Here is a 14,197-nt window from a genome sequence, read left to right as displayed (position 1 = left end):
GCCCTGCCTCTGACCTCCCTTCTGCCCCTACAAGCACGCCCTGCAGAGGGCCAAAGGCCCCTCCCCAGGTCGGTGCAGCCCGTGGGACTTTACACACGCTGCTGCCTCTCGAGGAACAGGGTGCTGTCTGCCACCCCATCTTCTGCAGCATCACCAGCTCCTCAGCACCCCCACTCCCATCCCCCCACCCACATGTACCGGCCCTTTGCCTAACAATTTCATCCTCTAGGTTCAGCCTAAGCACTGATTCCTCGTCAAAGTCTCTTGTCTTAGAAAGAGCTCCTGGCAACCTGCTCCCTAAGTATCTCTGTGCTTGAGGGTGCTCATTTCAAATGGGACGATGATGCCTACCTCATAGAATTGCTAGGGTTGGAATGAGCACTAAATGAGCTCACGTGTGGATAGAGCATAGTACACGGCCTAACATGCAAACTACGTGGGTTCCCTCAGCCTCTGGAATAGTCGGCACGTTTCATCCAAGGACGGTGGGATCCACAGCGGGGCCAAGCCTGCTTTGACACATCTGCATCCACAGCGCCTGGTACAGAACAGACCTCAAAATGCATGAAATGAGCGAATGAAAGGAAAGTGAGTGAATGAGTGGACGTGCTTTAAAACTTGTATGCAAATACTTTTTTTACAAAGCCGGTGTAGTTATTAAGGACTAAGAGAAGCGCATTTCTTTTAGATCAGCTGTGTCAGAGATGCCCTGCTTTCCCTGTTCCCTCGGGTGGACACGTAGCTTGTACAGTTCGCTGATGCCCACTGTGACAGTTGAAGACATTGCTTCCTAAAATCTTGACCCGGCGGAAACCAGCATATCCCTCAATTAGACTTAGACAGCTTTTCCTGGCCTTCAGGGAAAATGTTGACTAATCCCGTCCGCACCTAAGCGAGAGCAAGCATTATTTGTACACAGCAGCTCATGCACTCTACGACCTGGCCCGGTCCCTGAACCTCTTGGCACTAGCCCATCAGGCGGTTGGCCTAGACACCTTCTGATAGACCTTGCAGAGACAGTCCCCGAGTCGTTATAAGCAGGGTCTGATTATTTTCCCAGGAAATCAGCGACCCGGAGATCTTGGATCTGGTCCACAGTGCCCTTGGCAGGATGACTGTGGTTCGGCAAATCTTCCCATCTGCCAAGGACAACCAGAAATGCATGAGGAACAACCACCGCATCTCCTCCCTGCTCTGCGACCCCCAGGAAGGCTATCTCCAGATGCTGCAGGTCAGTGCTCGGGCCCCCTGTGCCGCCTCCGCCCACATGCTTACCCGCTGCAGGAGACACCCCCTGGGCTTGGGCTCAGCGCTGTTGCCCACTGACTTTAATTACAAGAACTCTTACATTTGCTGAAATGGAAACCAATCGACTGGGCAGTGCCTCTGAGCAGCATTAGCAGGCAATTATGCCTGTGGTTGGTGTATTAGCTCGCTGGGGGCCTCTGGTATTTAAAAGTTACATGCTTAGGGGTAAAGAGATTCCTGCCTCAGCCTCTGTGAAGGCTGTTCGGTGGGGACTGGTTCGACAGGCAGAGCTAGGGATGGAGTCTTCCTTTGGGAAGTCATTACTTTGAGCCTGTTTCAGCTCTTTCTGGTAGGGAGTCAGATACAGGCGCGTCTCTTGCTGAACAACGTGGGGCCGCCTGGGACCCAGGCCGAGTGCTCAGGCTCAGCTCCAACAGGACAGTGCTGGGCTCCCAGATAAGCAGGGAGAGGTAGGACAGCGGGACCATGCCAGGCCTGCTCCTGCCCAACAGCCAGAGGAAGGAAGTGTTCACGATCAGCCCTCTGTCCGTTCCCCCAGAGCATGAGCTGTCTGCAGTAGCTGTGGCTTCAGGCTGGGATGGGCCATTCTGGGCCTGTTGTGAGAGGTGGTTTCTTTTGGGATGTTTGGGAGCGACAAGGGAGGAGTGTGGAGAGTGTGGTGGGCAGCTCCAAATCCAGCTTTCTCTCAGGGATGTTGTGCATAAGAAAATGCACACTGGTGCTCATTAGAGAAGGAAACATCTCCGAGGTGGGTATCTGGAAAGGCCCAGAACTTTGTGCACATGATAGGCTCACCGCTCAGCCCTGGAGCAGCCCCCTTCTCCACCCAGCTAGGTGCGGGCAGTGGAAGGCTCACCGCTCAGCCCTGGAGCAGCCCCCTTCTCCACCCAGCTAGGCGCGGGCAGTGGAAGCCAGGGCAGGGCTCCATCTGCCCCTGAGCCCCGAGTAGCGGCTCTGCCCAGCACATTTTGGTTTCTCTATCCCAGGTGCCACGCGTTTTGGGGAGGAGGCTTCTTGGCATCTTGAGAGGGCTGTGAACATGAGCAGTGTGCCGAAGCACTGACTCCATATCCGATATTTGGGAGAGGAAGGTCAGGCCTCCGATGGAGTGGACATCCTCAGTTGATGGGGAAACACAGCAGACCCCTAGTTTAGCTGGAGTAACCCCCACTATTCTGGTGGGCATGCCTCAGAGAGCCCATCAGAATTCCTGGGGTCTTCTCAACATGGCCAAGGGATGAAGCAAGGCCTACACAGGCCCCACAGACTTGAGATACCTGGGCATGTGGGTCAGAGTGAGAGACCCTTGATGTGAGATTTTATATTTTTTGATGCTGTTGGCCTGTTCTATCTTTCTCCTTCCTGGGGTTTGGAAGAGGTGGCAAGGGCCAAGCAAGTCCCTCTCATGGGCCCTCTGCTTCCTCCTCCCAGTGTCCTTGTGTGTGGACGTGGAGTTAGACAGCCGGTCTCTGTGGGGCCAGAGCCTGTAACAGTCTCACTTCCTGGAAGGTCTCTGCAGGTTCTCTCTCAGAACACCCCGTCCTCACCCTTGCCCTGCCTCGTATTGGGTGGCCCATTTCTCCAGGTCTTGCTGGTCTGTCTTCACTCATTCTACTTAAAGAACAAAGTTGGGGCTGCTGTCCCCTGCACAGACATGTGAAGGCAGGAAGGTATCGTGGTTATTCCTTCTGCAGTAGCCCAGAAGGTGCACGTGGGCATAACAAACACTCTGGGTGCAGAGAGTCGTCCCCTGGAGCGTGAGTGAGAAAGGGAGACTAGGGGTGTCGACAGTCCAGCCGAGGGCACCCTGGACAATGTGCACCATTGCGAGGATGAACGGAAGCACAGCCCTGAGGTGGGTGGCCCGACATTCACGTGTGAGGAGTTGCCATCAGACCTAGGAACCCCGGGACACCCTACCTCTCTGTTCCCGCTGAGACTCAAGCACTAAAGAAAGCGTGGCATTTATTTATTGTCATTCCGCACCTCAGTTTCCTCCTCTGTAAATTGAGAATTAGAAATCATCTGACCTCTAGATTCGTAATGAAAATTAAATGAGAGAACATATAGAAAGCATCGAATACAGGGCGACGCTGTTCACAGCATCAGCATGACTGAGGAGGTGGCCAGGCGTGTCCAGGGCTTCCATGGAAAGGTGAACACAGCCGAGCCCTTTTGTTCTTGTCTGGTGTGATACAGTCTACCTAGTTTCCTGGGCATTGTTTTTCCAAGCACCACTGCAGGAGGGAGAGCATTTGCCATCTGTCCGGCTCCTCATCATGAGCTTTGGGCCCCACTCACTGCTCGCATCACATAGGGGGTGCGCGACCACAGCCGCCTTGCTCGGGAGAGGGGAGAACATGTGTGTCAGACACACTTAGCTTTCCTATGGGACCCCACTTACTGAAGACTTTCAATAAGGGCTTGCGAGGGGACTGTTACGAAGGCAGGTCTTAACGTTAAACAGTCTCTAGACACCTCTTCATATACATACACACATGCATACATGCACATGCGCGACTTACACATATAAACAATTTATTAAAGGAATCCCTGCATCTATTTATGGCATCTGCTTCCTTGCGCAGGGAATATGATGGAAGGGATGGAAATGGAGATCTATTTACTCGTCCTGCCCAACCAGCACTTGGGCAGCTTGTAGATTCATCTCATTTACAAGCCGTTCCCTTCGAGTTTTCTCTGTAGCTATTACCACTTCTCTCTTTCTTAATGGCAGTGTAGAAGGCAAACTAATTTCTACTAGCCTCTAGCTGTGAGATTTATCGAGGAGACTCTAGCATGTTTAGAACAACTAACTCCAGGGGAAAAAAAAACATTTATGTCATGGATTATTACCTTTGTCTTGATGAAATTAATGAACATTCTTTGGAAATGGAGCTTTCCAGTCCATCTGTAGTTCCTCTCTCAGGCGACTGCTCTTGGGGAGATGGCTCCGATTTAGAAGTTTCTGTGAGGACCAGCAGGAGCAGCGAACTCTGCAAGACCATCCATCTCTCGACTTCTCCGCCGAGCTGGCCTCGAACTCTATCTCTTTCTATTAGGCCTGTGGTCAAGGCTTTCTCTGCTCCAAAGTCGGCCAAGCACTATTACAGAAAATCAATTTGGCCTCTATCTGGTAGAAAGAAAGCCCCTCAGAAGAAAAACACCTAAAAAAGTGGCTTCTGTGGCTCCGGAGCTCTGCCCCGCTGACAAGCAGCCCTGCGGTTTATTTTCCCTGCAAAGCAGTGTCTTCCCTGGGCGTTTCTCATCCTCGTTCTCTTGACAAATTATCTTAGGGCTTGTCTGACTTGGCCAGTAATAAAAGTGGTAATCGGTAGCTCAGAGCCCTGAGATTTTGCGAGGATGTCATGGGCAGCCTTGCTCCGAGAAGAATATGTGACCTGCTCTGTCTCGGAAACTGCGCTGGCCTGCGACTTCAGGGCTGCGGTTGAAGTGACAGACCTATCATGCTGTCGCCATCCCATTTACATTCAAATGTGTTTGCAAAGGGTGGCGGCGAATGGGAGAAGCCGTGTGTCTGGTCACTGTGGAGCCTGGTCCCTGAATCATGCCGTGGGCTAATGTGATATTATTATAAAATGTTCCCTTGGGGTGCAATTTCTCTTCTTGGTGCATTTGCAAATTGTCGAATGGCTTGATGGAATCACCCCCCGCCCACGTTCAATCCATTGAAGTGTTTCTGTCTGCACTCCTCCACTCATCCCGATTTCTTCCGGGCTTTCTGTCCTCTTTCCTGGCCGCAAGGTTTTGTTGAGCTGTCAGGAGAAGCCTTTCCTCCGGAGCGTCAGCGAGGCTCCTTACTCCAGCTGCCAGGACTTCCTGTTACCGTCAAGGGTTTCCTGGTGCTAAGGACCCGGCCCGCGGTGCTGGACAGAGGCGGGGCTGGAAGCTGTGTCAGATGACCGTGCGGGTGGTCTTCTCGGTGCAGCTGGCTGCTGTGCTGTCCGCAGGTGGCCATGTGTGCACTGGAGCCCAGAGAACTGTGGATGTGTGACCCCCCCTCTCCACACTCCCCTCAGGCTCAGTGCTGTCTCCTACTGCATCCGCTCCCTGCTGAGGTCTGGCTGTGGTACCCTCTTTCAGGACAGGTGGGCTGGCAGCAGGCTAGTCGAGAGGCCTTGTCTGGGGATGGCGTCTTCGCACTTGACGTCTGGCATCAGCCTGTCCTCCCAGCTGCCTCCTCTGCCGGCTGCAGGGCTGACTCTGCAGCCAGCCAGCGCCTGTCGGGATCTGGTCAGAGGTCAGTTCCTGCTGCTTGTCCCTGTGTGTCTCCCTGAGCAGTCCACTCTGCTTATTCGTGACAGGGGGTGAGAAAAGCAGGTTCTTTAGAAGCCAGGAGGAAATGCAACCTCTTAATAAAATACTTCCCACACTTCCAGCTTTGGTGGAGAGGGTAGCGGTCTGGGCCGCGTGGCTCTGACCCAGGGTCACCTTCCTTTACCTTCAGTTAGGATTTCTACCTTGATGTGAACACACAGCAGCTCCCTTCAGCATTACGAAGATAGGGCTGGGCACCCTAAGGAGGCCTAACCAGAGTCTCACTTTGCCATGGGAAAGACACGTGCTGGGTGTCAGGAAGGAGGCTGGCCTGGCTCTGGCGGGCACACCCTCCTGTCTGAGGGCCGGACCTCTCGTCTGAGGGGACATTTGGATAGGCTTGGAGCACAGCACCCCTTAGGAGCTCAGTGGATTTCATGAGTGGTTTATATTTTTATTATCTTTTGGTCCTAACCCTGCTTCTGAACATTGCAAGTGACCAGAGCATCTGGGCTTCCGACAGGGCTGCCTCTGCTCGGCTCTGTGCTCGCCTGGGTGGAAAATTAGCGCGTTTCTGATTTCGAGAGGATGGCATATCGCCACCCACAAAAGGTATCTGCTATCGTCTGAGTGTTTGCCCCCAGATTCGTATACTGAAACCTAATCTCCAACGTGATGAACAGTATTGGGAGGTAGGACCTTAGGGAGGAGAGGAGGTTATCGGGGTAGAGCCCTCCTGAATAGGGTTGGCATCTTCAGAAGGAGCTGTTTACCCCTTTCGCCATGTGAGGAAGTGAGAAGGCGTCGTCTGTGAGTGGAGTGTGGGCCCGCGTCAGACACTGGACCTGCCAGCTCCCTGACCTTGGACTTCAGCCTCCAGAACCGGGATAGACAAATGCCTGCTGTCTGCAAGCCGTGTGGTCTATGGCATTTTGCTATAGCAACCTGTGCTGCCCGAGCCAGCTCCTGCAACTCAGAGATGGGGTAATGTGTTCGGGGGCTGGTGGAGCAGAGACCCCCCCCCCATGGCCTCCTTCCCCACACACACACACTGGAGAAGCCAGCACCTGCGGTTGGAGACGGGTAACATGTTCGGGGACTGGTGGAGCATAGACCCCCTGGTGCCCTTGCCACACACTGGAGAAGCCAGCTCCTGCACCTCAGAGACAGGTAACGTGGTCGGGGGCTAGTGGAGCAGAGACCCCCGGCGTCCCCACACACACACTGGAGAAGCCAGCTCCTGCACCTCAGAGACAGGTAACGTGGTCGGGGGCTAGTGGAGCAGAGACCCCTGACATCCCCACACACACACTGGAGAAGCCGGCTCCTGCGGCTGCTTCCCTGGCCTGGAGCACCATCCCTTCTCCATCTTTCTGACTTCCCTCTCCTCCTCTATTTTCTCTCCAAGTCTTGACTTTAAAGTGAATTATCCTGATTTTTTTATGACGATCAATTTAGCAATCTTGCTGGTAGCCTTTACTCCTGCTGACAAGGTATTTTTCTAAATAAAATGTAGTTACTGTTATGATGGGAATTCTGGTGCGAACTCTTACAGAAAGCCTACTTCTCCACCCGTGGTCCTCAGGTGACTCCGGGTGACTGGTCTTTAGTTGCCCAGCAGCCAAGGGTATCTACGCGACGTCCCAAGAGCTGCAAGCCCCAGCACGCTCTAGGGCACAATCTCTCTCCGGCCTCCCAAAGATGTGTCCCACCTTTCCCGTTTCCTTTCTGAGGACCCCCTTTCTATGTGGGTAGCTGATGCTGGGGTCCACGCCTCGCCAGGGTCCTCCCATCTCGTGGCAGTGCATCGCCTTGTACTCGGCCCAGGGCGGGCCAGCTCCACACACAGTGCTCCACGCAGAGCGCCTGCACCCGGCCCAGCATGGCCTCTGCCCGCCTCTGCCCCTCCTCTGCGGAGAGGCAGCCTCTGCACTTATGCTGCCATGTCTTTACCTGTTTTCTTTTTCTTTTTTTCTTCTTTTCCCTTTTTTGCGGGGGGACGCCTGTGATCACCAGACAGAGAGGGATGTTGAGGGGAAAAAACATCCCCCTGGGGTATAGTCTCACCGCAACCCCTTTCCCTTCGTATCTCCATCCCACTGGGCCTTGGGGCACATGTGCACACATGCCTGGCATGTTTTTCAATCTGCCAGAGCTGGAATTCAAATAGCGGTTGGCCAAATGGGATCCGCTCCCTTAACCGCTAGGCTGTGGAGCTGCACTCTTGCTGTTCCTTTTTAAATGATCCTTTCATGCTGCATTAACTGTACACGCATTTAAGCACTCATTACATTTCAGGTCTAATGTTGGACATTTTACAAATATTCCATTTTTAATTCTCATAAACCCTTCAACATTGAGAACTCTTACCTCCATTTTGTGGTGTGTCTTTTTCTTTTTTGGAGAGATTTTCACTGTAGGGCGCGTGCGCTCGCCAGACAGACAGAGAGAGACAGAGAGATAGAAAGCGAGAAATCACCCCCCAGGGGGGATGGCCACACTGCAATCCCTTCTCCTCCATTCTCCTCTCGGGATCTTGGGTACGCACGCATGCATACGCACCAGGCATGAGTTTTAAGCCACCGGGTCCGGGACGCAAACCGCGGTCGACTGCGTGGGAGTCCAGCTACATAGCCATTATGCTAACTGCTGGTCCCTTGTGGTGTGTCTTGATAAGGGAGAATGGTGATGCGAAGGCCCAGAAGCCGTGGGGAAGAGGAGTGGAGTCCAAGGTGACCAACTTGAGGGGTGAGAGGCGAGAAGTGTCAGGAGATGGACTGGAGAGGAGGCAGCCCCCAGGCTTTGCCCTCAGAGACATGAGGTGGCAGATGTATACCCCAGAGTTCTGACCCTGGCACAGTGTGGAAGTGAGGCCTGAGTCCAGGACATGAGGTAACCAGTGGCCACTGTCTCCCTAAGGAGAAACAAGGGTGTCTGAGTCACGCCGCCGCAGGAGGTAACGGTGTTGTGAGGCTTCCCCACGCCGGAGCACTGAGCCCGGGGGAATGATTGAGTGTGGAGTACAGAGCACGGTGCCTTCCGTGGGTTTCCCCACGCCGGAGCACTGAGCCCGGGGGGATGATTGAGTGTGGAGTACAGCACGGTGCCTTCCGTGGGCGCTGGCCACAGCAGACCCTTGTTCCAGCCACATTCTGCCCGCCCTGCCACCTCCCGTCACACCTGGGTGATCTCCCTGTAGGATCTGCTCTGCCAGACGCTTCTGTGGCTGAGCCAGCCCTGCAGTGCAGATGTCTGGCCTATACCATGGGGGCCCAGGCCTCCACCTCAGAGACCCAGAGCAGAGATGGAGCAGCATCCCCACCTCCCTGGACACACCCTCATGGGCTTCCTGTCTTGGAACTTTTTATGGAGCGACCCAGGTCAGAGAAGTGACTTTCCCCTCAAAGGCAGCCTGTGACAGATCCTTCAGGGCTGTGGTCCTGACAGGCCAAGCTCGTTCCTGAGGGCTATGACCTGCCTAAGCTGCACACGCAGTAGCATGAGAGTCGAACGACAGCATACCAAGTGCGAGAGGAGCTTGGCATATGTCCCTAGGGCGGCTAAGTGAGCTAGCCAGCCCCGTCCAGCTTTCCTCCCACTTGAATAGAGTGGGCAGGCTCTCGGAGAATCCTTGGCCCTTCTCATGGCTCTGGCCCTGTCCGCCTCTGACTTCACTCTTCTAGAGTCTCTGACCTGGTTCCAGGTCTTCTGCTTTGCAGCCAGGTCTCTCCTCTGCCATGTCCTTGACATCGACACCTCGACCTCTCTTTTGCTTCTCACAGTTCCCCTCACCAGAATGCTTGGTTGGCTCCTGGCACTCTGTGCTGCAGTGCCCCATGGGAACCAGAGCCCTGGCTCCTGCGTGCATGGGGAAGAGGGCTTAAACAGAGACGATGTGATGTCTGCTCAGTGTGACTCCCCTTTGCTGGCGAACTCTGTGCTGTGCCTTGCCTGAGGCATGAGGGAGGGAGGAGGCAAGGACTCCTTCAGTCAGGCTCCCCTCTGCTCCTGTGGCCCATAGCTATAGCCTGAACTGTTGGCCCTCATGGCTAATGGCAAGTGCTGTTCATGCAGCTAGAAGCCGTTCTCCTTCCAGATATCCCAGCTCAGGGCTTGGCACATCCACATCCTGACACTGCAGTCCACCCACCTGCCCTGAGGGATGGCTTCTCTTAACTTTTCCAGGATCAGGAGAAGTTCCCAAGCCTAGGCAGCCTTTCTACTTCTGCTCTTGGTCTCCCTAAAAAGTCCCTCCTCTGGACAACGAGACTGTGAGGGCAGGACATTCCCGCCCTCTGCATCCCCAGTAGGGAACCGTCAGCCTGAGTCACTTTACACAAAGTAGATGGCCTGAGTGGGGATGCCGCAGTGGGAGAGCAGCTGGTGGATTCACAGTCAGTCTTGGAATGCTTGCTTCTGATCAAGCCTGGGAGAAATACTGAGGCAGCATACCAAGGGGGCAGGCAGAAGTATGGACCTAGATGGAAATAGCTCTACTAGAAGATTAAGGAGAAATTTTGAGGAGGTTATAAATGAGAAGCAGAGTGCTCTTTGAAGAGAAGAAGCTTTTCCCAATCAAAGTTGAAGAAGTGCATTTCTTTTCTTGTCATCTGTTCTTTATACTTTCTCTTTTTGTGAAACACAATTAGTGTGTACCTGTTTAATAGGAGACCCCTCTATCCAACCACTCATATGCCCACCCATCCACCCATCCATCTATCCATCCATCCACTTACCCCACTCATAAACACCTATCCACCCATCCATGCGCCTGGCCATCCACCCACACAACCACCCATCCATCCACCCACCCATCTACCCTTTCTCACACCACACACCTGTACATCTACTTCCCATCTACTTACCCACCTATCCACCCACCATCTGTCCACCCATCTCTCTACTTACAAACACACCCCACCACTCATCCATCCAGCCACACATCCACCCATCCATCCACCTACCCACTCATTCACTTACAACCCCCTCCCCACTGGTTCATTGATCCATCCACACATCCATCCCTCCATCCACTGACCCATCCACCATCCACCCACCTATGCATCTTTCCATTCATCCATCCTCTCACCCATCCCACCCATCCATTCATCCACCCACCCATCCACTCACAAACCCACTCCCAGCTCATCCATCCACACATCTATCCATCTCTCTACCATCCATCCATCTACCTATCTATCCATCCATCCACTCAAAAGCCAATCCCTCACTCACCCATCCCTCCACCATCCTTCCATTCATCCATCAATCCATCCACCTATCCATCCATCCATCCATCCACTCAAAAATCTACCCCTTGCTCATCTATCTCTCCAACCTTCCATGTACCCATCCATCCATTAACCTACTCCTCCATCCATCCATCCATCCATCCATCCATCCATCCATCCATCCATCCACTCATCCACCTATCCATTCAGCCACTCACCCACTCAGAACCCACCTGGCTCATTCATCCATCCACACATCCATCCACACATCCATCCATCTATCCACACATCCATTTACCCACTCATAACCCCCTTCATCCATCTACCCACTACAAACCCACCCCAGCTCATCCATCTACCCACTACGAACCCACCCCTGCTCATCCATCCATTCCTACATCCACCCATCCATCCTTCCATCCACACATACATGTATCCCCCATGCAATTGTCCATCAGGGATGCATTAAACACCATCCATGTGCCTTGGCTGCTGCTTGATTCAGAGCTAGCACTTCAAAAGCTCAAAATTTGGTGAAGTAAGCATATTTATGAATTTACAGCATGGAATGTGCGTGTGTGTACACACGTATATGTGTGTGTACCTCATGGAAGAGGGTGCACCTAGGGTGATATGGGGGCAGTGGGAAGGCCTATCTATGCCTATAAAAGAGCGATGGCCCAGCTGGCTCCTTTGAACTGGAATATGCTCCCTCTTCCAAGCAGACAGCTGTGGGAGGGCCAGGGCTTCCACTGGCCTTTCTGAGTCACGTCCTGCCTTCCCTCTTCATCGTGGGCCTTTCTGCGTTCATACAGTTGTCGAGTACCTTAATTCATTATGAATAGAAGAGCTAGTGGAGAAAAGGGAAATTCGCTGGGCTGGATGGGCAGAGCTGAGGAGAGCCGTGGGCTCTGTCCTGGCATGTGTGCATGTGTGTGGGGTGTGGGTCAAAGGACCCAGTCAGCTAACTGGCATCAGCTTCGAGTGGGTGGCCGCAACCATGTCTTGGGAAGAGACATCTTCACATGATCAAGGACTCTCAGCCTCAAGTTATCCTTGTGGGGAAAAACACAACAAAAACCCAAGATGACACTAAGTGGCTTTCGTTTTCTTATAACAGGCATCTCTTGCGGGTTTGCATTCCAGAGGGGAGGAGACATGTCAGAATGGTGTTCCTGAGGCTGGGAGCTGGCGGGAGCAGGGAGGGAGTCAGTTTTGCTCGTTGAAGAAATGCTCTCCTGGCCTTGATGGGCCAGGGATGGATTTTGTCATGGCACTCCCCATGGGACAGGGGCATGCTATGCTGGGGGAGTGCTCCTCTCTGCCGCCCAGTGAGCATCTGTGTGCTGCAGGCCCCTGCCGGGATCGGCCTGGCACTGACATGCTGCCTGCCCTTGGCCTGAGACCCGTTTTTGTCAGCAGTGGCCAGTCATCTGGGCAAACTCCTGCCCCTCTGCCGGGTCCGTCCGTCCTCCACCCACTTCTCATACTGCAGTGGGACAAGACCAGCTGTGTGGCCTGCAGTGGTCACGGCAAAGCACAGGGCGATGGCAGGTAGCCAGGCTCCACAGCAGTGTCCCGTGCACGGGAAAGGGCAGGTCTGCCTGGGGGCGCCGTGATGGAAGTGGCCCTCGCGGGCTGGCAGGAGCTGCTGGGCAGGTGTGATCCAGCGGGGGCTTTCAGAGCTTTGTTTGTTTAATGAGAGACAGAGAGAGGGACAGACTTTTGATGGGGTCTCTCCACAGCAGCTCCTCGCCCCAGGCCTTCCAGCCTGCTGGGATCATGGGTGCCTGTGGGCACGCCCGCTGTGTTCAGGCCGAGCTGGGATCCAAACCAGGGCCTGCTGTGGCTCCAGGGTTCCAAGTGGCACCCTCCAGCGCCCCGTGGACAGCTGGTGCAGAGGGTGGTGATGTTCCCTGGGCTCCCCCCACTCAGCCTCAGCTGCAGAGGAGGGCTCCTGGTACCCCGTTCTTGTGCGGGCTCTGCTTCTGGGCCCCCAGGCTAAGACATGTGAGGAAAGCATGAAGACCAAGGTGCGGAGGTTTTGGGGTGTGGGGACATATTGGGGAGGGGTGGGAGGTAAGCTGGGAGCAAGAGGGGTTCTTCTCGTGGATCTGTTTGATCTTCCCAGGAGCCCTTGAGGCTGACATAGCCTCCTATTTCTCTCTGGCGATTTTGTTTTTCTGAAATATTTTTAGCAGACTACTTGCTGCTTAGTTGTTCAGAGAATGGTCTCCTTGACCCACTTTGGCAGTCAGTTGTCTGTGCAACAGTTATCAGCAAGGGGCCACCAACCTGACCGGGGTGGACGTTGCTGCCCCGTCGGACCCCCCGCTGCCTCCCCTCTCGCGCTGATGCCCAGTGCCTCCTCGGGGAACGTCGTCCTGCGCGGGTAGCATCTGAGGGCAGGGCTGCTCTCTGCAGAGGGCTCCACCTGAGCTCAGTGAGGGTGACACTGGCTCCCTGCTCAAGCCCCAGGTCTCTGAGATGGCCAGAGCTGTGCGTTGTCCTGCCCTGTTCTGCAGGTGCAGTGGCCCCATAGCGACCTGCTTCACTCGTAGACCAGCTTCTGCAGAGCTCTGAGGTGGGGCCGTGGCCCAGCCGTGGCAGTCGGCTAAGCCACAGAGGGGCGCTCATATGCTTGCAGCTGCAAATCCCGCACTGCCCCGGCAGCCACACCATGGCACTGCAGGCGCTGGAATCAATCTTGGCCACTGACCCCCACCTTCCACGCGGTCACTGGCCACTCTTCTGCCATTTCCCCAGGGCTGCCCGGCGACCAGAGTGGTCTCTCTGAGGCCCAGGCCCGTTGCCGGCTTTCTGTGCTTAGACCCAGTAATGGCATCCTTCTCCCTCAGGCCACCTCCAGTTTTATTCCTCAGCACTCTCCATGGGTCTCTGCCGGGCCCCAACCCTGCCGCCCCTGCAGCCTGCCTGCCTCTCCTGCTCCCTTTACCCGCCATCTGAGCTGTTCTCAGTTCCCCTAACCCAGGGGTGGCCAGCCGCGGCCCAGCACCTGTGCATCGCCTGTTGGGAAGGACGTTTTGCTGGCCTGGAGCGCCCCTCTGCATGGGGAGTCTGGCTGCTCTCAGGACGTTACAGCGGGTGACACTGGAAGGCCCAGGAGGCCTTAAATCTTTATGGATGGAAAACCTGGCAGACGCCGCCCTGACTGGCCCTGCTCTTTACACCATCCTGTCTGCAAATTCTGTGTCCTTCCTCGCCCTACGAATCCTGCCTTGAGCTGTCCACCTTCCCCTCCTCTGCCCTTCCTTACCATGTCCAGCTCACGCGGGCCGGTTCGTCTTTCTTTCTTTCTTTCTTTCTTTCTTTCTCTCTTTCTCTCTTTCTCTCTTTCTCTCTTTCTCTCTTTCTCTCTTTCTCTCTTTCTCTCTTTCTCTCTTTCTCTCTTTCTTTTT

General features: G+C 54.5%; 1 protein-coding gene across 1 annotated transcript in view; it reads left to right on the top strand.

Moving 5' to 3' along the window:
• Positions 1–14,197, top strand: part of GRID1 (glutamate ionotropic receptor delta type subunit 1) — a 318,654-nt gene that overhangs the window by 55,244 nt on the left and 249,213 nt on the right. The window contains exon 6 of the mRNA XM_027771955.1: positions 1,061–1,231. Within this exon, the coding sequence (XP_027627756.1) occupies positions 1,061–1,231 (171 nt within the window). The remainder of the gene's footprint in view (positions 1–1,060; positions 1,232–14,197) is intronic.

Source organism: Tupaia chinensis, unplaced genomic scaffold (assembly GCF_000334495.1).
Source record: "Tupaia chinensis unplaced genomic scaffold, TupChi_1.0 Scaffold000240_1, whole genome shotgun sequence".
NCBI classification, from domain to species: domain Eukaryota; kingdom Metazoa; phylum Chordata; class Mammalia; order Scandentia; family Tupaiidae; genus Tupaia; species Tupaia belangeri.
Note: the sequence above shows the minus strand (reverse complement) of the source record. Positions and strands in the feature narration are given on the sequence as shown.